The sequence below is a fragment of the Rattus rattus genome, chromosome 4 (genome assembly GCF_011064425.1).
Source record: "Rattus rattus isolate New Zealand chromosome 4, Rrattus_CSIRO_v1, whole genome shotgun sequence".
Taxonomy (NCBI): domain Eukaryota; kingdom Metazoa; phylum Chordata; class Mammalia; order Rodentia; family Muridae; genus Rattus; species Rattus rattus.
In genome coordinates this window covers 87,732,716-87,760,027 of record NC_046157.1, presented here as the reverse complement: position 1 = coordinate 87,760,027, position 27,312 = coordinate 87,732,716, and the positions used below count along the sequence as shown (strand labels likewise).

General features: G+C 52.4%; 1 protein-coding gene across 2 annotated transcripts in view; it reads right to left on the bottom strand.

The window, feature by feature from the left end:
• Nucleotides 1-27,312, bottom strand: part of Kdm4b (lysine demethylase 4B) — a 78,344-nt gene that overhangs the window by 34,740 nt on the left and 16,292 nt on the right. For both annotated transcript variants that reach the window (XM_032900755.1, XM_032900754.1), the window contains exons 2-6: nucleotides 20,316-20,480; nucleotides 17,142-17,317; nucleotides 16,652-16,766; nucleotides 14,284-14,477; nucleotides 295-344 (exon numbers count right to left, since the gene is read on the bottom strand). In XM_032900755.1, coding sequence (XP_032756646.1) covers nucleotides 295-344; nucleotides 14,284-14,477; nucleotides 16,652-16,766; nucleotides 17,142-17,317; nucleotides 20,316-20,456 — 676 coding nt within the window. In that variant the 5' untranslated portion in view covers nucleotides 20,457-20,480. The remainder of the gene's footprint in view (nucleotides 1-294; nucleotides 345-14,283; nucleotides 14,478-16,651; nucleotides 16,767-17,141; nucleotides 17,318-20,315; nucleotides 20,481-27,312) is intronic.

The window sequence follows — 27,312 nt, the reverse complement described above, 5'->3', positions numbered from 1 at the left end:
ACACTGACCAGGCTAGGGGCATGATGTCACTCAGCCCACCACACCCACCCAGTGCCTCTAGCTGGGACCTCTCTGCACCTTGAGCCCTGGCTGCTTGGTTCCTTTCTGGCAGGTAGCACCCAAAGCTCTGCCATCACTTTAGGGAGAGGTGATCGAGGGGTAAATGCAGGGAGTAATGATGCATCCAGTGAGTGACCAGCAGACAGGTGCAGCAAGATTCACCTGGACAGGCTACCTGCCCATCTCATCTTTGTCCCTGTCCCACCTGGGCTGAGCAGGGGCTCAGATACCTACCTATGGCCAGGCGCTCCAGGCGCTTGCCGTGCTCTGGTGGTATGGCGTACCTATGAGAGAAGGGAGGCACATCAGAGCCGAGGACCTCTGACCAGTGCAGTAAACACCCACAGCCAGCAGACAGGACTGTAACCACCAAACCCTAAGGCAGGGAGCCCCACTGGACAATGAACTGAGAGAGCTCCTGGAACGAAGTAGGAAGGTGGCAGTATAGCTTGGCACCCTGCAGGGGACAGAGGCAAGAAGAGGATGGATGCAAGAGCTAAGGATGAGGACGCTTACTACAGCCACCAGACCAGAGCAGCTGAGAACTGAGGAGTTTTTCAGTGAAATAAAAAGGTGGGAGGAAACTTAGCTGATCATCAGATCTGCAGAGAACACAATAAGGGATTTCCGGGTGCCCAGGACCCCTGTCCAAAAACACCTGACACCCTCAGCTCTAGGGTTACTGCACAATTTTCATGTCTGGACAAAGTGAGGCCACACTTCCTTCCACGGTCTCTTCTCACTCATACACTACTTCTGAGTGCCTCACAGCCCAGAGCCCCATGCAGCAGTTCCCAGCTCTGGCCACAATGATGAATGTGGCATCCCCAGTCCCCAGCACCTTCCACTTAATTAGTGCCTGTAATTGGGACTTATAAAGATGAGATTAATTGAATCTGGTGGCTGCTGAAGTTTAATAATTAGAACACGCCTGGCATTATCGGAAGTGCAGCCTGCAGTCTGTAGGCCACAGGTGCAGAAGGGGAGCCCTGGGAAGACAAACCTGTGGACACATGGCAGGGAGCAGCAGGCTGGAAACCTATGTGCTTTATGCAACCAGAAGAGGCCACACAAACTGTGCCTATGTACACCCAGCTACAGGCCATGGCCAATGAGGAAGAACCTTGATTTCCCATATGAGGTAGCCAGGGTAAGAGCCCAGCACTGAACCTGGAGGAGGCAGAGGCCAGGGCAGGGTGGCCTGGCCCATCTTGAAGAGCAGCTCTGGGGGGCTACAGCCAAGTGCACAGCCACCCTTCCCATGGATCCTGTGGGGCTTCTCCTAGGAGATCCATAGGCCAGAGACCACGTGTCAGACAGAAGAACTAAACCTTTATCACAGGCCTGCACTGTGTTGAGGCACCTCTGACATTCAGCCTCAGCCTTGGTAAAGGCAGTCTGGGCTGGGAACAGTGCGACAGTGCTGCAGAAGATCTAGAGCCACCTGCTGGCACGGTGACTCCATTTTTAAGCTTCAGCGAAGGCAGGAGGGTAGGTACCTCTACCTCCCTCCAATGCCAACCTCCCATGCCCAGCAGCTGTGCCCAAGCAGCACCCACACTGGTCCTAGGGATGCTCAAGGCTCTCTTGTGCCAGCTCTGGTCACTGCTTTGCACATATCCTCCTTCCCACCTATACCAATGTACACAAACACACATACACACATCTCCGTGTGCTCAGCAGGACCCATGTGCCTTGCCCTTGCTCCTCTGTGGCTGTTCCTGATAATAGCTGAGAGGCCTATTCTGCCTAGACCAAGTCAATCCACCTGTCCCAAGCCATCCTGGGTGATTCAACACGGCAGAGACCCTTCCAGCAAGCCAGACTCTGTATGGACACTGGGCTGCCCTGGAAAGGCAGGAAGACCCTTTGGGTGCTATGGGAAGCCTTTGACATGGTCACCAAGCAAGCCACTAAATATCCCAGGGTTCTGAGGGCTAGCCCGCTCCTCCTAGATGAGATGAATAGCCCAGAGATCACATGTCAGACAGGATGCATCCTTCTGAACAGTCCCCATAATCCCCTGGCATCTGACTCCATATTCTAAATCATCTGCTATCCACAAAGTATTTCCAGGAGATGTAGAGAAGAGGCAGTCCTGTCCTCTGTCTCCAGCACGCTCCATGGATTTGGTCTCCCTGACAATCCTAGGGGTGACTCTGCATTGGCTGGTGGTGAGACAGCAGCTCTGTACCTGTATGAGAGGTGTGGTGCTGAGGGACCAGGTGAACTACTGCAGATATGGTGCTGAGAGAGGTGTGCTGGCCGTGGCCACTCTCCCACATGTTAACAGTTCATGAAGCCATGTAAAACAAGCACAAGTAAGGGCAAGGGTGAGTTTGGATAAAAGGTTCTAGAAGGAAGTAATAGCTGGGGTCTCCAGAAAGAATAGGATAGCTGATCTGGCTCCAGCCTCCCCCAAACTCAAAGGTAAAGTCACAAACTTGTGCCAGGGACAGAAGCTGTGACTCATCCCTGTCTGTAGCCACCATAGCCAAGACCCTAATGGCTCACATCATCAAGTCCAGGCCACTCATCTGAGGGACATGGGGCACACAGCCATGATGGTACAGTGTAGGTTCCTAGTAAGGAATCTCAAGACCTCAGAGTGACATGGGCACATCGCTGTGGGTAGACAGCTAGCTGAGCCCTGGTGCAATGGGATGAGCAGGGTTCTGCGGACACACCAGTCTCTTCCTGCCCTCCTGCCTGTCTCCCGCCCACAGAGGAGGCCGCTATTAATAGTGCAATTTCCGCAGTGTTCTGTTTATCCCCCGGAAGGGCTGATGGATGTGAATAATTACCAGACTATAAAAGCTAGGGTATGGGCTGCTCTCTATCGCTCTAAATCATCAAACAAATAAAGCAAGAAACAGCGTTTCTGAATATAATTTTCCCCTCTAATGGCTCAGAATTATTATCAAGAACAATGAAAATAAATAAGCAAAGCCTTTGTCAGTTAAAAACAAAACAACTATGTCAGGAAGGGGCACATGGGCTGGGGGAACAGGCTCACATAGGACCGTGTCAGGAAGGGGCACATGGCACAGAAACCTGCCAGGTGGTGACAGTGAGCCATGCCATGAACCCAACTGCCCTCATGTGCCCAAAGCCTTGGGCCTTGGTGGCCTTTGTCTGGCTCCCACAGGCGAAGTGCTTTGCCAGGCCTTTAGCCCCATCTGTGCCCCAAGCTCTTAAGGACCTACTGGGGACCATCGTGTTCAGTTCCCAATGAAGAGACCATCCTCTCACTGAGCTCAAGTCAATGACAACATTGAGGCCAGGCCCCAAGCAACTGGCAATGCAGGAGCCTTGTATAACGCCCACTATTAAGGATGAGGGAGGTGACTCCACAGTGCCTATACAGTGCCAGGCAGGAAACAACTCATACAGACACAGGAAGAGAGGGCAGGGCACTCTTACCTTGCTACAGAGGACACAAGTGCCATGTGAAGGCCCCAGGTATGGACATGCATGCACTTGCCCTCTCCCACACACACATGCATCATAGCCTAGGAAGTCGCTGTAGATCCAACTGCAGTGGCCACCCTCAGACAAGGCCTCTGAGCTAAGAACAAAGCAGCTCCCTGTGCTGGGGTCCACGCAGTCCTATAGGATGTCCGCTGTTCCCCATGAGCCAGCAGCTTCCCAGGCTCTTCTGGGAGTAGTCCAGAGCAGCCCTCTGCTTGAACCACGAGGTGGCAAAGGCTGACAGTGGAGATGTATCTGATGGTCACAAAAGGACACATCAAGTCCTCACATGGTTCCTGCACACAGTACCTTAAGTATGATGGCACCCCTCAAGAGAACTGTTTAAACATCTTGGCTCTAAGGATGAGGTCAGTGCATTGGCAGCTGCAGACACTACCTCAAATAGTGACAGGCCTCCCCTCTGGAAAAGGCCATGAACCCTGGGTATTTTCCTGGGAATCCTCCATGCCCTTCCCACTAAAGACACAGTGCCACGTGCCCATAGGCCATGGCTCAGGGGAGAAGGTCAGGCTGGCAAAGATTTCTTAGTGGAAGAAAAAGGAAGGACAAGCAGAAAACCATGTCACCAGCAGAGGCATATCAAGTAACAGGCCAGCCTCCCACAGTGAGAAATCAGAGCAGGGACCTGACCCCCCAGGGCTGCCTAGAAATATGCTAGACAAAAATCTATACAAAACACCCAGCCAACCAGGTACGGTGGACACACCTATAACCCCAGCATTCAGGGGGCAGGTAGATCTCTGAGTTCATGGCCAGCTTGTTTACAGAATGAGTTCTGAGCTAGCCAGGGCTACATAGGGAGACCTTATGTCAAAAGAAAAAAAGAAAACCAGATAGCACGTGTGTCCCTACAGTAGTAAAGAGAGCTAGCTTGCCAGCACCCTGCAAAGCTGAGCCAAGTCCCAGCACATGGAGACTCCCAACAGCAGGAGGGACTCAGAGCACAGGGCTGGTAGAGAACCCCAGGATCAGCAGGCATGAGCTCAGAAGGAAACCTACACTTTGCGGGGTCCTGTGTCCCCAGCAACAGGAATGTAGACAAGAGTAGTTTACTCTCTCTCCCCCAAGGTCCCTGAGGCAAAAGGTCATACCGCCAGCAAAAGCAGGAGGCCCTGGAAAGAAAGCACACAGGACTGCAGGTGGTTTCCTGGTGTGACCAAACAGGAGGTCCCTGCAGCTGAGACACAAAAGGAGGGATTCCACAGGTCAGAGAAAACCTGAACAGACAGGTGTTGAATGAAGGTGCCCTTGAACTCAGGCATCAGGGGCACAATGGCAAATGAACTGTCAAAACCCACTGCCCACCCAATGAAGAGGAGGCCACAGAGGATGTAACACACATGGGAAAGACACATGGGAATGGCAAGCAGCTACATGTAAGGGACTAGGCTCCTGTGTTCCCCACTTTGATAACTTCTGCAAAAAGAGGTTCAATTTGCCTGACCTAAAAGGGGCTTCCAGTGAGGAACCACCAGGCCTGGCTGGCACCGAGTGAGGCCTGCCCATTTCCAGCAGGGAATCCCTGTCTCTTATCGCATGTGCAGGTGGAACAGACAATACAAGCTGTAGCAAAGATAGCAACAGCCGGAATGCGGGAGGTGCTCCCAGGACAGAGACTACTAAATCACTAGCTTTATCTCTAATGGATCGTTTTCTGGGACAATAGGCAGTAGAATTTGGTGTCACACGCCAGCAGTGTCAATGGTTTCTAGTAATGACATTTTTATTGAAACACACAGGGGATCAAGAGAGCTAGCTTGAAGAACACAGAGACTTGGAGATAGAGGAGGAACAACCACCCACAGGGAAGCTGGTGCTATGGGAGACAGCAGTGTCTGGGTGGCCAGGGAGGGGTGGATGGATATGTGTGACTGTCATGTCTCCCTGAGGACCCAGAGAGGAGGTTGGACACTGGCACATTTGTGTCCAACAATCTCAGATAAGGCAGAGAGAGTCTGCATGCTCAGCTGAGGTGGAGGCCCCAACCCACCCCCAACTCCACCCCTGTGGATTTTTAGTGAAGGACAAACACCAAAACCTATACAGTGACCTGTGGACCTGGGTTGAATGACACCTACCCTGAACTGCCCAAAGCCTGGGAAATGTTCCCAGGAGACAGTCTGAGAGGCAGGTCCTGGTGACAGTGCAGAGCTAATAAGGGCCTAGTGGTGTCCGCATGGTCAAGGTACAGAAAAGGCACCATTTTGGATTTGGACTATGGACATGCTGAGGCTTCCAGGATCCTGGACCATGTCTCAGATAACCAGGAGCCCTGTACACAGCCATCAGCCCAGACTCAGTCTGATGCAATAACCCTGTCCCAGCAGTCGCCTAAGCCAGGGTCAGGACTCAGCCCAATCACTGTGTTCAAATATTGAAAACAAAAGATTAAGGACAGGTCCTCTGGGAACAAGGAGGGGGCTGCTAAGGGTGGAGAGGGTGTGGGTGGAGACAGCAGACACTCCTAGGACCTGTGTGCTATACAGTGTAGCCTGCATGATAGGCAGCATGGACAGCAGGCCTGCAGTCACCCAGGTCTCTCTGGGGTGAATCCAGTGCAGACCCAACCTGGCCTGAGCACGCGGTTGACACCACAAATGGGCCTGGTGCCCTGCTTTCTTTACAGCCACAGGACCAGCTTTGTAGATGCATAGCCCCACCGAAGCCCCACTTAACACCCAGCCATGAAGCCTCTGGAGGGGCTGATCCACACACCTAACCTGCTCCAGCTAGACTAGGGTCATTCCTAGCATAAAGACCCTACAGTCTCCTGCACCTGAGCTGTGTGGAATGTCATAGTACCAACCCTAAAGATGCTGAAACAGTACAGGGCCATTTGTGCTGCTTGTCCTAGTCAGAGAGACTGAGGACAACCTAGTGGTACCACAGCCACTGATGGAAACAGTATGTAATAACACTGTGAACATCTGTGGGTTCCAGAGCCTCCCCACACACTGAGAAGCCTTCCTGTGTGCCTACTGTGGGGGCTCCTCAATTCCTGACCCAATCTCATCTTTCAGCAGAGCCCTAGTTTTCCACTGTACCTTAGGGCATCCAAGGTCTAGAGTTTATACTCTGAGCGGTTTCAGGAGTAAAAGCCCCAGTGTTTATAGGTGCTGGCAGATAGAGAGTGGCCTGACTACCTCAAGCCAGGGCCAAACCTCATGCCCACAGGCAAGTGAGTTAGCTGACATTCGCCCCTGACAACTCTGCAGGGACACATGTGGAGAGCAGGCTGTAGCAGCATTAGAGCTGTGGGCCGGCCTGATGGCCAGTGTTGGCCACCCATCCCCCATTACCAGCCTGGAGCCAACGCTGGATCAATGGTGCTGACCCACACTTGGGAAACAGGAGCTGGCAGGAACAAAAGCCCTTCCAAGCTCTCTTAGAAGCAAGTTTTCTGAAAGGCTCACAGCCACCAGAAGGAGGTGTGATGGGGGCAGGTCCTACATAATGGCCTCTGCATGGACATCCCAATGATCACCCTGATATAGCCCTGCAAAGGTGAATTCCCAGCAGGAAGTATGCCAATGTCACTTCCCCTGACAGAGCCAGTTCTTACACATGGTTGGAAACAAGACAGAAAGGGCGCTTCCCAGTCCCAGGGACAGACACATGGAGTTTAAGGACTATAGGGGCAGCTCGAGTCCTCAAAACCGGAGCAGAGGGGCTGCTGCAGAGCACTGCAGAACATAGCACACATGGAAAGTGCACGTGTGCACACAGCTAGGCCCCCAGACAATACATCCTTTGTCCCACAGGAAGAAATAGGGTGTTCCATGGCATATCTGAAGCCTGTAAAAAGTTCAGTGGCTTGGGCTAGATAGATGGCCTAGTAGTTAAGAGCACTGGCTACTCTTCCAAAGTCCCTAGATTCAATTCTCAGCACCCATATGATAGCTCACTCTAGTTCCAAGGGATCAAACAGACATACATGCAGGCAAAACACCAATGCACATAAAACAAAAATAAGTAAGTTTATTATTAGAAGCTCACTGGGGTGAACCTGGCCTCACTTGGAGACGGCCTCTCCAAGGTCAGGGCTGCAGAGAGCAATGGTGTTCCCATGCAGCCTGAAGGCCCAAAGGGCTCACACACTCCACTTCTGAGCCACATAGCCCAAGGCACACAGATACCACAGAGCCCACACTCCATCTGTGATTCCTCTCCAGGAAGAAGGAAAGGAACTGGGTGCCCTGACAAAGAGACAGTGTTGGGTCCAGCTGCCAGCCTAGCACAGGGTCACCCTGCTCCTTCTTCTCTTCACTTTTCTGATAATTAAAACATTTCATTTTAGAGTTCACCTCAGAGTGCAGTGGGGGCCGGGGAGGGGGGAGCAGTAAAGAATGCCCTGTGGGGAAAGGACACCCAGCAGATGACCTGAGCCACACAATCAAGGTCAACATCAACAGGGTCGGTCTGTGATGGAGTGACCACAAGACACCATACTCCACACCAGACAGCAGGCTGCCCAGAGAAGCTGGGAGGACTGTGTAGGACACTGAAGATTCTGCATAGGGAATGGTCCACTCGTGGAAAAGCTGCAGTACCGGCTCACCACAGACAGATCTACCTGCACTATCAGGCCAAAGAGGCAGGAACAGGAAGAGGGAGGAAGAGGACGGGGCAGGTAGGAGGGAGACAGAAAGAGGGAGGGAGAGGACAGAGAAGGAAGGGGACAGAGAGAGAGAGGAAAAGGGTGGAAGGGAGAGGAATTTCCAACTAAAAAGTAGGCCATATAAAAGCCCACAGCTCACCAGTTTGCTCAAGAGCCCAGCTCAGTTCTAATTCCCCATATCTGTGGGAGATGGAGAGGAGCCTCTCATAACCTGCTGCAGGTTAACAGTCCTGTTTTAGGCAAAGAATACAGACAGCTTCCTGCTCACCACTGCTTACAGAGCTCTGCAGCCTAGAAGCAAACTCTAAGACAGAAAGGCAGTTGGGACCCTGAATGAGCCCCAACATACATACACATGGTGTCCTGGCTGCTCTGACCCTCGGATCCTGGGGACACAGCCATGAGCGAGGCAAGGCTCGCCACAGCTGCATCTTTGGCAGGCCTGGCTGTGGAAAGGATGGAGCAGGATGGCTCATCGAGCTAATGGGCACAGGCGGTGACTCAGAGCTACACCCTGCCGTGTGCACCAGATTCCCTAAAATTGCCTGTCATCATCAGAGTATCACAGTGGCTAATGGCACAGGGGCTCATCTTGCTGTGCCAGGGGCCCAATGTCCCAGTTCAAGTTGAGGCATGTCACAAGCCTCAGTTAATTATCTGACTCCAGAGGTGCCTGAGATGCTGAGATGTACAGCACAATTTCAACAAGCAGAAGCCAAAGCCATGGCATTGGGGGAACAGAGCAGCTGGGGTAAGAGTGAGGCCAAGGTCCAAAAAGAAGGGAGCAAAGGGCACTGGGCCAGGGATAACACAATTGTCCCTTGCTAGCTTCTGGGGTGCCAAGCCCCACAGGGTAGAACTTTGTTCCAGCTGGAGGGGCCTCAATCACCTTTCCTAGCAGTCATGAGGGAGGGACACTCAGCAGCCTGTGGACTGATGTTTTACTTCACAGCTTGCAGCATCAGAGACAACACAGGTCAGGGGACATGGAGTGTGTTGCGTCTTTGGGACAGAGAGGCCAAGGACATCATCGAGATGTAGACTGAGTAGAAAAAGATCCCTTTCTACCACAGTCACACTTGGTACACTAACAACACAGCCACAGAACCTGCTGTTAGGCTCTACCAAGCACAGGCAGTTACCTGGGACAAAATGTCATCCATAGAAGAGGTTCCTTCTGCAGAGAGCTCTGCCCCCTCATAAAACTCCTAGGACAGCTGAGGACAAGCACCATGGTCAGGTGCTCTAGAGAGGGCAGAGCAGGCAGAGTAGGGACCAGGAAGGAGCCCACCCTTCATAGTAACTGGTTTCAGGTCAAAGCTGGGACAGCAGCAGCTCACAGACTTCCATGAGTCAGTGCAACTCAGATATGGTGGGGCACCTGCTCCTCTAAAATACTGCTGTGCATACCTGGCAAGTGGAAAGCATCTACCTTCCAAGTGTCTGTCACACAATGGCGACTGGACAAGGGAGGGAGGGGCTTGGCAATGTGAGTCAGAATAGGAGACAATCATTACAAACTGCGCTGCCTCCTGCTGGCTTCATCATCAGGGGATCTGGTGGCCCAGCTGACAGCTGGAAGGAGCCATCCTCACAGGTGCAGAGTTAGGGTAGGGCACAGGGACCATCTTTGCTCCCTCAGTATGGGAGCTGTGAGGCACTCAGGAGCCAGTATCACACCAGCAGACAGAGATCCAAGTCAGGGCAGTAATCTAGCAGATCCAGCTGACCTGTAGGGCCTTAAGGGCAACTGATGTAGGCTACCTTCCCCAGGCTAGGCTAAAGGGTGGTCACAGGAGATTACACAGGGAGGAGGGGGAGGCGCTACTAAGAGACTTGCAAGCACTGGTCTCCTCCTCCTTTCCCATACAAGGCACTGTCCTTGGAGGCATCGCAACACCTGCACAGTGTGCTCACTCCTCCAGAGACCCCAGTGCAAGAACAGCTTTCTATACAGAACATGAGAGCCCACCTCTCCTTCAAGTGCCACCTGCCGGGGCAGCTCCTAAAGGACTCGGCAGAGCCTGCCCAGGGCAGCACACACCCCCATCTTCAAAGTCCTTGACCCCCAAATCACACTAGCCAAAGCAGTAACAGATGCAGAGACCCTTCAGAAAATACTGGAACCTGCAGATATCCTTATAAACCTAAAACCCAGAATGGTGTTGAACTAAAACACAAAACAGACTGCACTAGAGGAACTGATGGAAGAGGGGTTGCAACTGTTTCCTCTGAGCGTGAAGCATTCCGTTTTACAGGGATGCTCTTTAAATAAGGTAAGCAACTCAAAACAGCTTCTGAAAGTCCCTGAAACCAACCCTGCCAGAGTGAGCAATAAAACCTGAGCTCAGAAAGCCAATCTGCCTAGAAAATGCTCAGACCACCTGAGGCACTGCAAAGGAGGGCTGCATCCTGAGGCTATGCCTGCCAGCTGTGCAGTGAGCATCAGGTTCCCAGCTTTCTGAGCAGTCACTCATGCCTTGGTGATGCAGCTGTCTCTGAGTCATTTCTGCTCCTGTATGTGACCCCTCACCCATATGCCTGTCAGTGACCCCAATAAAACTCAAGGCACCAGGCTGGACTTTGGTGGTGTCCATATTAGGAACTGTCTGTGATAGGCTCTGTTAGCATTCTTTCTAGGATCTGCCCAACAGTTAACCTGGCAACAGTCAAATAGGCCTGGCTTTATATAAAAGGGGCTGTTTAGCCCCTTCTTGCTTTCTCTGTCCCTTCTCTCTCTCTAACTATCTTCTCTCCCTGACCCCTTTCTTTCTCGCTCCCTGTGTTCCTGGCTAGCCTCTTCTTCTTCTCCTTTTCCTTCTCCTCCTTCTCCTCCTCCTCCTCCCTTCCCCTTCCCTCCCCCCCCTGCCTTTCTCAGTCTCTACTCCCTTCTCAACCCCCCTTCCCACATCCTAAATAAACTCTGTTCTACACTATACCTATATGGTACCTCAGGGGTAGGAGATGTCTCAGTATGGGTCCACAAGAGGCAACCCCTCCCACCTCACCATACTATGCTCTACCAAACATATCTTAGCCCTCCCTTTTTCATAAAACACAACAGGCTCCCTACCTAGGGATGAGGGACGGGGTGGGGGGGGCAGACAGACAGACAGAGACAGAGATAGTTATATCTCTCCAGGAATGTTCTCCACACAACAGAAAGACTCAGCTTAAAACTCCCCAGGTTTAAGCACATCCAGGGAGCAGCACCCACATATCCAAAAGCAAGAATGTGGCATTGACTCCTTTCAGGTCCCTGGTAAAGCTGGGGACACAAGCATAACTGAGACCCAAAGCCTAGCCGGAAGAACCCAAGTCAAGCACACACCTGATTAGTGTGTCCCCAAGGATATACAGGCCCTTTCCTGTCACAGCTTCAGCTGTCAATGTGACACAAGTCTGGTGCCCCTGGAAAGAGCCATCCTCAAGTAAGGAAATGTTTTTGTCAGACTGGCCTGTAGGGCAGTGCTTTATGATTGACATGGGAGTGCCCAGCTCTGGGGGGGTGGGGGTGAGGTAACATTGTGGTGGAGCTGAACAGGTGGTCCTGGGTTCTTTAAAAAAGCAGGCTGGGCAGGCCGTGGGACGCAGCCAGGAAGCAGCACCCTGGTTCAGCGCCTACCCACAGGAATGCATAAGCCAAGCCTTCTCCAAGTTGCTTTGGGTCATGGTGCTTACTACAGCAACAGAAAGCACAACAAGACCCTCCTAATGTGGAGAGCCAGAAAGAGCTGATGCTCACAGTGGAAAGCCCTGTTTATGAGACAACAGGTCTCCCTCACCAAGGCCGGCTGGCTCTGCCGAGGCTTGATGGAGCTTTCTCTCTCTAAACAAGAGACCACGATGATCCCACAGGCAGGATACAGGGAGCAGGGATGCCTGAACCTACATCCAGGTGGGAAAAGGGAAGGAGGTGACAAAGGAGGGCAAGCCAAGCAACCGGTGGCACACTGTGTGGGTCTGTGAGTGGTGGCACACTGTGGGTCTTTCTTTCTGTTTAACAGAGTTGTAGTCTCACCATGTGGCCCTGGCTGGCCTGGGGCTCTTTCCTATTCTTTACTAGCGTTTTCTGAGGAAGAAAGTAGAGCTATATCCCCCTCCTGAACACAAGAAAAGGTGCAGCCAAGGAACCTGTGGCCTGCAGTCAGGAAGCCAGGAGTAGTTGGGGGTTGGAGGTGGGATGGGAACAGCTGCCTCATTCAGAAAGGTGGGAGTGCCATCTAGTGGTCATCTGGAGTGGGACATCCTGCTTATATTCTCACACATAAATATGCTCACCTACCCCTGCTCAGGCCCCTGCTGTGCACATATAGTATAGTAACTTGCAGCAGGAGTGGCCATGGATTGGTTTAGACCTGTGGGTGTCACTAGCCCTGCAAAACAATGAAACCACGAGGGGCATGTCCTTGCCACTGCCACATCGCTTTGCAGGGGATCCCTGGGCCCCAAGTGACAGCTGCCATGGCTGCCCTCCACAGAGATAACAGCAGAGCACCATGGGAGGAGTCCCATGGCTGGACACAGAGGCTGGTGGCCACACTGGAGGTTGAGAACACAGACTCAGCTGCTTGTGAGGAGCAGTCACCAGCCTGTTGCTGTCAAACATGCTTCCACAGACAGGGCCCTTGTGAGTTGAACTTATAGGATGGGGTGCAAGTGTGCAGCTCAAACACTCCAGAGGAGCCCACAGTGAGCATGGTAGCAAGCAGAGTTAACTGTTGCATAGAAAGCATAGAGAAGCGCAGGAGACAGACCTCCAGGACCACCTGTGGGGCTATCTTGACTGTTACCTGAGGACAGAAGACCTACCCCTCCCTTGGGTTGGGATCCTGGACCACCAATGAGGAGAGGAAGCTGCACCAGCATCCGCCTAGTCCCCTTCCTGTCATGTGACTGACTCAGCATCTCCCTTTCATGACAGTAGAGTCAGGCAAACCTTTTCTCCTCTGTTGCTTTTGTCAGGATTTTGTTACAACAGGAAAAGCAGCAAAGAGCCTGAGCTGACCAAATGCTGCCCTGCATCCCTGACCTTCTCCAGGGACTGTCAGAGGTCACCTCCCCATTTACAGGGGACTGAGCATATGGGGGTTGTCCAAGATGACCAGCATCACCACAGAACCCTCAGACAGAGGCAGACCAGTCAGAGGCAGAGACTGAGATGTCTCATGGGCAGGTCTGGAGGAGGAGAAAGGATGCCCAGGGCCAAGGAATGCAGAGCCTCTGCTGCTGAGACAGTGCAGTGCATAGATAGATTCCTACAGCTCTGGGAAACCAGGAAGCAGCAAACACAAAACTAATGGGATTTCTCACCTCTGTAACTGCAAGGGAAACAGTGCTGGGACCCACAAGGCATGGGGATGTCAGAAAGGGAAACAGTTTTGGGGGCACACTTCCCCATCCAGCCCAAGTTCAGCCCAGCTAGGCCATTGGCTGGCTGCAGAACAGTGCAGGGTTCCCATTAAAGGCAATCCTATTAACAGAGCTGTGTCTTCCAGGGAAGGAGAGCTGCCCAGGGCTGAGCATGGACTCCACTGAACAGGAGAGGCTGTGTGTGCCTGGAATTTGAGTGCAGAGACACCAGAAAAAGGGTATGGCCCTGCACAGACCCAGCAGGTAGCCCTGTCCAGAGCTGAGCAACACACAGGTGGCCTGGTGATGGCAAGGTGTTCCTGTCACACCTGGAGCCTCAGGGAGGTGTTGGACAATGGAGGACAGAAGGACCACACACTGTGTGGTTACAGGGTGTAACAAAAGGGCACCAGACCCCCAGTTTTCAGTATTCCAGGGAGACCACAAGAGCACACAAAGGCCCCAGAACAGAGCACTTTAAAGGGAACAATTCACTCATTCAGCTTCCAGGAACCACAGGAACCAGTCCCTATAACGTGGCTGGCAGGTGACACACCCATAGGCCTGGCAGATGCGCAAGCAAGACCACAGCCCCCATTCACTACACGGGATGACAGGAGTACGTGTGGGTGCCTGCTATCGCTAACGTCAGAGTCCTGGGTCAGTGTACCTCCCCCAAGCCAAAGAGTGACCTGAAGGCTCCCCACAGTAGCCCCTCAGCAACCATCAGATCTCCCCATGGCTCACAGCCCAGTACTCACCAGGACTTGGGCTCGCCAAAGTGCAGGTAGTTGATGCTGTAGAGGTCCATGTCCTCTGTGTGCCAGGCAAACGTGGTTTTCCACATGCCAAAGTACAAGTAGGGTGTGTTCACACCCTCAATGATGGTCCCGCATTCGCGCTCCACCATGTCTAGGATGGTCCTCAGATTGCCGATGTTCCACTGGGCCACGTCCTGTAGATGATGAGAGTGAAGTGGACAAAGTCCTACCTGTGCTCTGGCTGCACAGTGCCCTGACCAGTCACCCTGAGGTGACCAAGATGACTGAGGATATATGTCAGCATCATGCCACCAGGCTCTATGGTCCTTCAGACAGGTCAAGGGGCCTAGAGTCATGGCACATTACGGCTGCTTGGGCCCCGCACTCTCGCCCGCCACCCCACCCTTTCTGGAACGGCAGGTTATATGTAACTGTCTACAAGCCAGCACATATCAAGGGACAACTACAACTTGGTAGTGACCTCCATACCTCTAAGTAACACTGAAGGACAGTCTCCATGTGGAGTAATCCCTTCACAAGCATGTGAACCCATGCCCAAATGAGAGCCCTTCCAGAACCTTGCATCAGACAAGGCCAGACAGCTTCAGATGGACAATACAGGCAAATATGGATGGAGCCCCCCGTTACCCAAGCTCTTGTCAAACACTGCAAGCCAGAGCTAAGACACACTGGGAGCCTCAGGTGTCTACACCCAAGACTGCCCCTAAGAGAGCCACCAGGGTCCATGCTGGGATCTCAGCAGGTGAGGACAGAGGCTACTGAGGTCACAGCAGTGTAACAGCAACAGGTCGTTATGCACAGATGACAGTCTTGCTGCTGGCCCAGGTCATCCTGCACAGACAGACAGACAGCCTTGCTGCTGGCCAGCCACCTGGAAGCTGGAAAGCAGACCAGACCAGACCAGACCAGCAGATCCAGCTTCGATGTAGACCTCAGAGAAACACAGCTCTCACATGGACTTAAGACAGGACCCGCAGGAGCCTGGTCTCCTGGAGCCCGCAGGCCTCAGTCTACATGTCTATTGCCTGATAGACTGATGGGGCCATGCTGTGTGATGCCTCCACTGTGACTGTTTACGGGGCTGGGGCTGTTTTCTGGGGTGATAGGCATGGCTGTACAGCTCTGTGAGTATACTAGAGTCCACTGAACCCTGTGCTTCTAACTGCTGTGCCACGTGGCTTATCAGCTGTACATGGCCAGGCTGCCCTTAGAAACAATCACAGCTACTGAGAGGACTCACCATGAAGGTCCCTGATACCAAGCCTGGTGACCCCAGTTCAGAAACAAAGAGAGGCCAGACACATGCACATACCTACACATACACACAAAGAAGAGACATACACCACACACAACCTATAAAAACGCAAAAACCACCAGGGAGAGAGCTCAATGGGAGGCCCTGAACCCAGCCCCAGTACCCATGCAGAAAACTGGCTGAGACACTATACACCCATAATCCCAGCCCTGGACGAACACAGGGCTTGCTGGCCTAATGAGTAATCTCCAGGTTTAGTGAGACACTCCCAGCAAATAAGGTAGGTCAAATGACTGGGGAGACAGCTCAGCACTTAAGAGACTTAAGAGCCTGACTGCTCTTCCAAAGGTTTAGTTCCTAGAACCCACTTGGAGGCTCATACCACAAGTATTCCAGCTCCAGGGGATTCAACATACATATAGGCAAAACACTCATACACACAGAGTAAAGAAGTAAATTAGTACATTTTTAAGACTCAACAATAAAAAACACAGTAGGCCAAGTAACCCCAAGCACTCAGGGTAGAGTTTAAAGGTAGGTATACCTTCTTGAGGTTGAGGCAAGCTGGTCTACACAGTGAGACCCTGCCCCCTCCAAAAAATAAAAATAGAACCAAAGTAGCCAGGGCCTGGATCTGAGAAACACAGTTGAGAGTAGTCGCTGGCCTCCTGTGCACACATGTGCGCACACGCACGCGCGCACACACACACACACACACACACACTGTCCACCAGCATACAGTGAGGCGCCAGAGCACATTCAGCTCTGCCCTGGGCAGTGCGGCTGTAGCTGAGTACTGGCCAGGTTAAGGTGGCAGGTGCCAGCACAGGCTGGGATCCTGTCACAGACCCCAGTCATGAGCTCCCAGCTCCATACCTCAGCAGCCTCACCACCACAGAGACAGTTCAGGCTGTGGCCTCTTATCCAGCATGCCACCCTGGGCCAGAAGCCAGCACAGCCCTGCCAAGTAGTGTCTAGGAACAGAGAGCTACTGGAGTTGAGATGGTCCTGAGAAGAATGGTACAGCCACTTTCCTCCCATGCCCAGAGCTCACATGGTGGCCAGGCACGGTGGGCACTTCTGGGCACTTACATCGTCATACAGGGAGCCACTGATGTCAGCCCCATAGATGGGTGAGACAAAGGTCAGGTTCTTCCAGTACTTGCGTTCCAGGTCATCGAAGTCCTGATGGCGTGGGGTACAGTACCTGGGGACAGTGCAGTGGTTCAGGTTAAGTTCTGGGCAGTATAATACCCTTTAGCCACCTCAGAACCCAACTCCAGAACTAAAGCTGGATGTGCAAGGTGGGGAAATAGAACTTTGGGAACCAGGGGCAGCCAGCTAGAGCAGAGGGCACACAGACCATGTGTCGGTGCATGCTGCAACTGTAGGCCTCAAGATGCACAGGAACAGGAAGAGGTTTCCAGGAAGCATGGGCGACTTACATTGAAGGGCTACCTTCAGGCCACATACTGGGATGAGGGAAGCACCCCAGGGACTGAGACAGGGACAGGGTAAGGGTCAGGTTGGGCCTCCAGAAAGTGAGGAGTCGGAGCAGCAGAGACTGCTCTCACCCACATACTTCTCACTGTTGGCTAGGCGGCGGTACTCCCCCACAGTCATGGCCTTCTTCTGGATGTTGTACTGCGTGAAAAGCCCCGACTGGCCTGTCACCACCTGTTGGATAGGTGCTGGGATGACCACGTCATCAATGTCATCATATGTCTGCCGTGGCTTCCACTCCTTGGGTGGGATGATCTGTGGGGCCAAGAAGGGTATGGGTGATGTAGCTCCCAAGAGTAGGGGATTCGAGATCCCAAATATTTAAGTGCCCCAGGCTAGTGCTGCTACACACAGGCATCACACAACCATGACAGCTGTGGCGAGCAAGGTAGCAGTTGGGCCCCACTGTAGCAGCAGCCATGGAGACAGACAGACAGGCAGACTGACACAGACACACACACACACACACACACACACACACACACACACACATGCAGGACAACTGTGAACTAGGGCTGAGCTGGGCATGATGTGTATAGCTCTAAACTGAGCCAACACATATGAAGGCTAGGTTGGCAGGACACCATTTGAGAATGCTTACATGTGAATCTGGTCAACGGGCTGCTCAGTATCTGGCTGAAAAAGAGAGCTCTGTACTAGCCCTGCCCCCAGCAGGCAGGGCTGCTCTGACAGGGAGCACACAGCAGCAGCAAGCTGCAAGGGAACACCTATAACCAGGTCAGAAGCAGTGTCTGGGAGCCCAAGAAGATGGGAGCAAAACCTGGGGAAGGGGAATTCCACACAGAACTAATGATGCCAGATGGGCAGGTGGCTGCCCTGGGGAAACTGAGGCACAAGGGACCATCAACCCAGCCCAAGCACTGGGATGGGGGCCAGCACTTGATAGACAAGCTAGGGTAGAGGGAATACAGAGAACCCAGGTAAGAGCAGAAAGGTGGCACTTTCACCTCAGAGATGGGCAGAGCCAGAACTGTCCGCAGGCCTTGGAGGAAGGTGGAGGGCACAGGCCCATGGCTCCTCCTCTGCAGGCCTCGGAGGAAGGTGGAGGGCACAGGCCCATGGCTCCTCCTCCGCAGGCCTCGGAGGAAGGTGGAGGGCACAGGCCCATGGCTCCTCCCAAGCTTCCTGGGCCTCCTTCCCTCTCCACTCTTCCAAAAGATGAAGCAAATCTGACCCACAGGATGCTTGGCTCCCAGGTGAGAGTTCTGAAACACTGAAGGCCAGCATCCCCAGTTGTAACCACTAGAACAGGACTACTAGCCCCAAGCTTGCCAACAGCGTCACACAGCTTAAATGTCATCTGCTGTCCCCATGGACTCCACTATCACATAGACTGTAGCACACACTCCCACTGCTGCCCACAGGGAGGGAACTCTCAGCTGGGGCTTCTGGCACATGTCTAAGGACACCTGTGGCTGTCACAAACTGAGGACATCCTACTCTACAGTGGATGGAGATGCTGTTCCACATCCTGTAGTGCCCAGGACATGCCCCAGTGAACCAGTCAGCCCCATGTCCACAGTATAAGGATGGCTTGAGACCACACTCAGCTAAAGCTGACTAAAGCAGGTGAGGTGGCCACAGAGCAGCAGCCATTCTGGTGAGCTGTTGAGCATCCTGTTGGCTCCCAGGGGAAGGACTCTGACCTCCAGGAGATCCTAAGCCAGTACCTCCATGACTCTCAAACCTAGTGCTTATCAAGCAGCCCTGGCCTGCATTCCCTATGCTCAGAACACCCCCCACCCTTGGGTGGGTCTGGCTCTCACCACACCAAGTACCCTCTCAGCTCCTGGGAAGGTAGATGATGACAGCTGTGCTGCCAGCAGAGCACCCAGCACAGACATATATACACACCCACACCCACACATTCACACACATATACATGCTCACATTCTTAGGTAGATACCCAAAAGACTCAGATTCTTACACTCACACACACATATGCACAATCACATTCTTACACACCCAGATTCTTACACTCATACACACATATATCCACTCATTCTTACACTCAGATTCTTACACTCACACACACATATGCACATTCACATTCTTACACACTCAGATTCTTACACTCACACACATATGTCCACTTGTTCTTACACTCAGATTCTTACACTCACACACACATGCACACTCACATTCTTACACACTCAGATTCTTACACTCACACACACATGTCCACTCATTCTTACACTCAGATTCTTACACTCACACACACATATGTACACTCATTCTTACACACACTCAGATTCTTACACTCACACACACATATGCACACTCAGATTCTTACACACTCAGATTCTTACACTCTCACACACATATGCACTCACATTCTTATGCAAATACACATCCAGACTCTTATATACACTTACACACAGATTCTTACACTCACACATATTCTTACACACATACCATACACACATATAGACATTTTTACACTGATACCTACCACACATTCACATTCTTTTTTTTTTTTTTTTTTTTGTTCTTTTTTTCGGAGCTGGGGATCGAACCCAGGGCCTTGCGCTTCCTAGGCAAGCGCTCTACCACCGAGCTAAATCCCCAACCCCTCACATTCACATTCTTATACACATGCATGCATACACAGGCACAAATATACTACAGCACTCAAAGACCCACACACACACCCACACGTCCACACACACAACAGTCAAGGCTGATAAACCCTATCCCCTCAGCTCATACATGGCCAGCAGAGCACAGGCCACAGATGCTTCTGGAGTCCATCTGCCCTCAGAAGGCAGGAAGAAGTATGTGTTCATGCTGTGCTGTACGTGTGTGCAGGGCTCAGTTGAAGTCAGCCTCCCCAGGATTCTCTCCCATGGTTAACATAGGTCGACAAGGTTATAGGGAACCCGAACCACAACTTAGTAAGACAGCGCCATTCAGTCAGGCAAAACAGTGGAATGCAAAGTTTAGGCGGTCCCGCAGGGTCCCAAGAACAAAGAACTTAATCTCTGCCACTTACTCAGGAATTCAAGGTGTCTCCTGGCACCACCACCCCTGAGTATCAGGTCCCCTTCCATCCCTAGCTCTCCAGTAGCTTTGTCCCTCATAGCAGCAGGCTCTGTGTCCCACCGAAGCTGAGCTGCTCCTAGGGTCAGGGATACATGTGCCCTGATTTGGTGCCAGTGCCTTCATGTTTAAGAAGGTTAGAGAGGCAGCACCATGATGTCTGGGCACAAAACTTCTAAGTGGCATCACGCACCTTGGCCAGGCCGGCACGGTGGGCACCCTGCGACTCAATGTAGGCCACATATCTGTTGAAGTCCCTGAATTCATCCATGGTGGGGCGGAAGGTCATGATTTTGCAGCTGGGGTTCTGGGCACTGTGGTCCTCAGACCCCATCGTTGCAGCAAAGTGGAGCTACACCTGTGAGGAGATAAGAGTAGTCAGCCCGCCCAGCCATCACAACTGCAATGCTTCCCCTCAGACGCAACAAAAACACCCACGGCTGTTGAGAGCAACAACAGGCAGCCTCACAGTGCCAGCAAACCACAAAGTCCCATCACTCCCACTAGTCCAAGAACCAAGGTGACCCCTCCTTCCAAAGCTGGTGGGGCCCCAGAAGCTGTGCATTTTCTTTTCTTTTTTTTTTCTTTTTTTTCGGAGCTGGGGACCGAACCCAGGGCCTTGCGCTTGCTAGGCAAGCGCTCTACCACTGAGCCAAATCCCCAGCCCCCAGCTGTGCATTTTCTAATCAGAGGCCCTGGAGCCCAGAACTGTTCTCAGCAGGGACCTTCCCATGTGGACTTTATGGTCTTGGGTTACCACATCATCCAGGAGTCCTGTGCATATGTGTGGGCATACGGGGCTTGTTCAGAAGGGTCCCACTTGTGCACAGGAGCCAATTGTTTGAAGCCTGCGCTCCATCAAGCTATTTTTGGAGCCCTGGACCAGGAGAACAAACCCAATTCGTCTAAGCCAGCCCAAGCCACAGCCAACATCAACTTACCTGTGCTAGCCTCCTATTTGCCCCTTGTAAAGGGATCTTCTCAGCCAGGGGCCCTCTCCTCACTGGGAGACCATATGGCCTGCAGCCCAGGGTCCAGAAAGGGTTGTGGGGTCCCTCCTCCCAGACCCCACCACACACCCACCACACACACACACACACACACACACACACACACACACACACACACACAATGGCCCCAAACTGGGTGTAGAGAATAGCTCATATGCACTTCCCAGAGTATCCACCAGGTGACAGCACATATCCACCAGGAGTACAGGGCTTGATTACAGAAGTGAGCTAGGTCAGGGTTTGGTGGCTGGGCATCCAAAGGCCACAGCCCTGATGGGCTCTGGAGAGGAATAAGGCTTCATATAACACCTGGGTGTCCTGGGGGGTCTACTAGACATAGCCCTCAGAGTCACAGTGCCATGTGATGGGAGGGACAACAGCCCATTGTTCTCCAGGACACAACAGGAGGCCCTAACCATAAACTAGAAGCTATCCTCTAGAGATATGACCCCACCGCCAGGTATCAGAGCTGCCACTGTTCCCTGCCAGCGGTCAGACAGGAAGCTCACTGGCTCCTCTTAGTGGCAATAGCTCCTTACTGCCCACGGGGAAAGTGTCTTGCCCTCCTCCTGCCTGTTAAAACAAAGACTGTGGGCTGGGGTTGGGGATTTAGCTCAGTGGTAGAGCGCGTGCCTAGCAAGCGCAAGGTCCTGGGTTTGGTCCCCAGCTCTGGGGGAAAAAAAAACCAAAAACAAAGACTGCGGGAACATGTCCAATGAGCTCTCTCCAACTCTGCTCCTACTGTCCAGTGACATGTGTCAAGACCAAAGATTTCAAGTGAGGCTAAGTAGCTGCTAGTGGCTTGTCCCCAGGGTCTGCACACAGAGTGCCTCTGCAATGGCTGCTCCCTCAGTGGGACACTGTGTGGACAGGCTGTGTCATGTCATCTGTACCCACTGCCCACACACACCAGTCCCACCCCCATACAAACCGTGGGACAGAGCCCCCAGGGGAAGACTAGAGGCATGTAGGCTGGGTTCCAAGGGCCCAAGAAGGCAGGGGTAGCTCTTGGGCCTTCGATGTGCAGCAGCATTAGGCCAGAACAGCACCGGCTCCACCCCCTAAGCATCCTCAGGAAACAGAATCAGAAGCCTGACAGGCTCCTCACTGGTGCCACTACAGGTGTCAAAGGGTATCTTCCCAACTCCTCCTGCTCCTGAAGATCCCTACCCTGGAGGTCTGATACCTCAAACTCCATGGTGACTCCCAGCTGACCATAGGCTTGGGCCAACATATTGAGAGGCCCCATAACTCAAGCTCAGTCCCCAGAAGGGAGGTGGCTACATCTCCCTGAGCCGGTTCCAGGGTATGGCTGGAATCATGTTGGGGTTCCCTGACAGGTCCCACAGCACAATTTCCCTCTAGAACGCTGACTGTCCCACTCCTCTTAGAGTGTGACCCCTGAGCACAAGAAGCCAGCATTCTGTGACTGAGGCACCTTCCAGTCCTCCACATGTGGCTTTCCCCAGCAGCCCTGCCCTCTCTTCCTTTATCTGGGTGAACAGCAGGGGTGGGATGGGAGCAAGAAGGCTGGCAGGGAGAATAAGCCCTGAGGGCCTTGCTTGGTCAGCTGAACTGCAGGAAGGTGGGCTGGACAACAGAGGGCACAGAGGCCAAGGCTGACTGGGAGCCTAGGGCTGTGGCTGGTAAGTTTTGAACTTTGTTATTTAACTCCAGAGATGAGGAGGCTGGGCCGCAAGGCCACGGGAGCAAGTGGGCAGTGGGCAGTGGGCTTGGCACAGCACCAGGAGTAGACAGGCCAGCCAGACCAAGCGCTCCCAGGAGCCAGCTGTCAGGGAACTGCAGAGGCCTGCCATGCTTACAGAAGGGACACGGGACATCCGTCTGCTTTTCTGACATGTTGTTGTTGTTGCTGTTTATTTATTTTATGTATATGAGCATGCTATCACTGAAACATGGTAGTGAGCCGTCATGTGGTTGCTGGAAACTGAATTCACAACCTCTAGAAGAGCAGTCAGTGCTCTTAACCCCATCTCTCCAGCCCCTGTCCTATCTGATTAAGGGGGAACTAAAGGGGGTTGGGGATTTAGCTCAGTGGTAGAGCGCTTGCCTAGCAAGCGAAGGCCCTGGGTTCAGTCCCCAGCTCCGAAAAATAGAAAAGGAAAAAAAAAGGGGGGGGAGGTAAACTAAAGGATACCATCCTAAGTCACACCAGCACAGGAACATGTGACATCACACAGGACCACTCCTCAGAGCTGGCTCAGCTGCACCCATCTTGTGCAGGCAGACTGGGTGTCTGGGGAGGCACTTGGGAGGCTGAGGTAGAAGGACTCAAGGCTGTGGAGAAAGCAGGATGGATTAATGTGGAAGTCTTACATGTTCTGACTAAGCTATGGCCCAGGGCAGGGCAGAGCTGCTACCAACTGTCACAGAACAGATCATAGCCCCTGAGACTTGGAGAAGCAACTCCCAGACACACTCACTGCTCCAGGAATTTCTGAGTTCCAAAGGCCTATAACGGCCACACTTCTATCGCTGTAAGAACCCTATGACCACAGCAACTCTGATTTAAAAAAAGAAAAAGCATTCAATGGGGGCTGGTTACAGTTTCAGAGGCTTGAGCATTATCATCATGGCAGAGAGCAATGTGGCATGAAGGCAGACATGGTGCTGGGGCACAGCTGAGAGCTTTACCTCCTGATCCACAGACAGCAGCAGAGAGACTGAGATTGATGTGGACTTTAGAAACCCCCATGCCCACCCCAGTGACATACCTCCAGCAAGTCCTTATCTCCTAATCCCACCTATGCAAATATATGAACCTATGGGGGCCATTCCTATTCAAACACCACAGCCGGAAGTCACTGCCACCACAAACCAGAGAGTCCAATGCAAATTCATGGTGTGATTTCACGTTGCACACAACAGCCAAACCAGAAACAAGGTAGATAACAGATAAGGTATGGCCCAACCACACACTGGATTACCAAGCAACCCTGAACAAGAGTGAGATTCAGTCACCCACAGTGTGGAGGGACCTGAAGATCAGCTTAAGCAAGAGACCCAGAAACAAAAGCCACTTGTACTAGCTAATTTAATGTCAACTTAACACAAACTAGAGTCATCTGAAAGGAAGCCTCAGTTAAGAAAATGTCTCTTGCTTGGTGGTTGGTGGCCCACACCATTAATCCCAGCACTTGGGAGACAGAGACAGACTTTCCTCCCCAAGTTGCTTTTGGTCAAGATGTCTCATCACAGCAATAGAAACCCTAATAAACACCACTCAGTTTGGGACTCCATAACAGGAAATGTCTAAAACAGGCCAGTCCACAAATGGGAAGTGGATTTGTGGGTGCTAGAGTGGGGAAAGAGGTAACTAACTGCTCCTGGGGATGGAGTTTCCTTTTGGGGCAATGCAATGTTCTGGAACTAGGCAGTAGTCATGGTGACACTACTCTGTGAATATACTGCAAATCACTGAGCTGTCCACTCTTGGGGGTGGGCCAAATTGATGCTCCTGACAGAGGAGAAGCCTGCAGGACCTGCCAAGCCCTATGTGTCCAGAGAATCTCCCTGGGCAAGGCCTCAGTGTGAATTCCTCAGTTTCCTTCTGGGAGTTGGGGAGGAACCCAGGTTCAGCACACACTCTTCCACTCCCTTTGGGGTCATCCAGGTTCAGAGTACCTTATTTGAGGGCAAAGGCTACCTGGGGCACAGCTAAGCTTGAAGGACAAAAGCAGTTGTTTTAGGAGGTTAAGACAGAATGACTTCCAAGCCAGATCCACTGGGCCATTGCTTCTCACCCACCAGTAATCCACACCACCTGCAGGGACGGTGGCTCTGGTAGTTTTGAACCCAACAGGCAGTAATCTCTGGTACAAGGCTCTATTGTGCCAGCTTTGAGTTAATAATAAAGCTCAAGCCACACAGGGATTCCAAGACCTGCAGACCCTCCCATCTAAGATGCTTAGCCAGGCCCTGCAGGTCAAGCCTTTTGAGTCTTCCTGTCTACAACAAGCAGAAAGGGCTCCCCCCAGCTCCGATCTGCTGTGGCCTGGCCAGCTCAATGGCCTTGCAAAGTCACCTTTCTGGGAGTCATCTCTGAACCAGGTAGGTGGCAATGAACCCACTTGGCAGTGGCATATGTCTCCATAGCTCAGAGCCAACATGAAGCCCAGGAAACCCCAAATGTTTACCTACAACTTGACAGCCCCATCTGGGCCTTTCTCAGCCCTGCATCTTCCTAGGGAACCCCAAGCCACTGCAGATGCCCTGCTAAATTAGCCCTATCCAAGCTGCAGAGCAGTGTAGTAGTCATGCCCAAATTCACACATAGGGCCCAGGATTGTGTCTTCAACCCCAGACACCCACAAACCCACCTGGCTTCCTGAGGGCAGAGGGACCTGCTGTGTGAAAGGATAACTGCTTAGAAGTACCTCACTGCCTTTCTAGGGGAGCTAAGAAGCACATGGGTGGAAACAACATTCCACTGGGCACTGGGCAGGGACTCTGATGGCCACCACAGAACCAGACACATGAGCACAGGACAGTGCACTGAACATGATTCACACGTCACAGGGGGCCTGGGTGAGGCTTGGTGCTATGCACAGATCAGCATGCACAAGGCCCTGGGTTCACCCCTGGAAACACTACCCCACAAACAGGCTCTCTTTCTGTGGATCTACGCTTTTAAGGATTTTAAAGTTATATATGTGCTTGTGTGTGTACACGTGAGAAGCAGCGGTGACCTAAGAGGTGAAGATGAAAACTATGTGTGCATGTGAGTACAGGGGCCTGCAGAAGCCAGAATTTTTGATCATTTGGAGTTAGAGCTACATAGTTGTGAGCCCCTGATATGGGTGCTGAGAATTAAACCCTGGTCCACTAGAAGAGTGCCACTGCTCTTAACCACCAAACCATCTCTCTAGCACCACGTCCACTAGGGTTGTACTGTTGTGTATTTTTTTTTTTTTTTCAAGACACACTACATCCTAGAACTCACTAAGTAGCCCAGTCTGGCCTCAAACTCAGAGAGATCTATCTGCCTCTGGGATTAAAGGAGTGCATCACCCCACATGGCTTATGTCCAGTGTTTATAAGGTGCTTCAAAAGTTACCATCCGGGGCTGGAAAATGGCTCAGCAGTTAAAAGCACTGACTGCTCTTCCAGAGGTCCCGAGTACGAATCCCAGCAACCACATGGTGGCTCACAGCCATCTGTAATAGGATCTGATGCCCTCCTCTGGTGTGCCTAAAGATAGTGACAGTGTACTCACATACATAAATAAATAAAATCTTTAAAAAAAAAAAAAAGTTACTACCATTTCTGGAGACCCCAGCCCCAGTCCTGATTCCAACTTCTTGCTGGTGGTGGCTAAAGGAGACAGGTCCCACAGCCCACAGCCCACAGGTGTCCTGAGCTGCAGTCCACCTCAGTATAACAGTCCCCAGTTACCAGTGCTGAGAGTGCCTCAGTCACCACTGATACACAACACAGGAGCACAGACTCCACCTCACAACCCACCAGGCCTCACCAGACCCAACCTAGGCTCCGCACTCAGGCCAGCCAACCTGTTTCCCTGCGCCTGGCATTTACCTGGGGGTTCCACGAGATTCTAGGGGGCTGAGGTGGCCAGATGACCTAGGCTCAAGAAAGCAGGCAGGATGCTTCCTGTCAGGCACCTCCAGCAGCAGCAGTGTGCGGGGTGCAGATGAGAGCTTGTGCCTAGGCTCCATGGCTATAGCCCCCTACCTGTCTAGTCCAGCACAGCCCTGTCCAGCACTGCCATTGCTCAATAACATGTAGGCTGTCCCTGACTCTCTGTTGCCCCACTGTGAATTAGCATAGTGAGAGCTGACAGCAGTCGAGTAACAACAGAGAAGCCACAGATAGCTTCTGATTTCACGTTTAGCCAAGTGTGATGGCATCTGCCTGTGGAAGAGGAGGGCAGGACCTGAGGCCAGCCTCAGCTACACACTAAGTCTGGGCTACACCTGGCCTCAAAAGCACAAAGTGCCTGCTCTTTTTAAGCCCCTGACCTCTAGAGTTAGGTCAGTGCAGTCCCACCAGTACGTCACCATTTAGTGCACAGGGACTCCAATGCTCAGGACTTGGAGAAGAGAAGTGCCACTGTGGCACTCGTACCTTGTGACTGGAGCCTATGGCTGAGGTTACCAATGTGCACCCTTTATGGCCCCACCTGTGCTCCTGTCACAACTG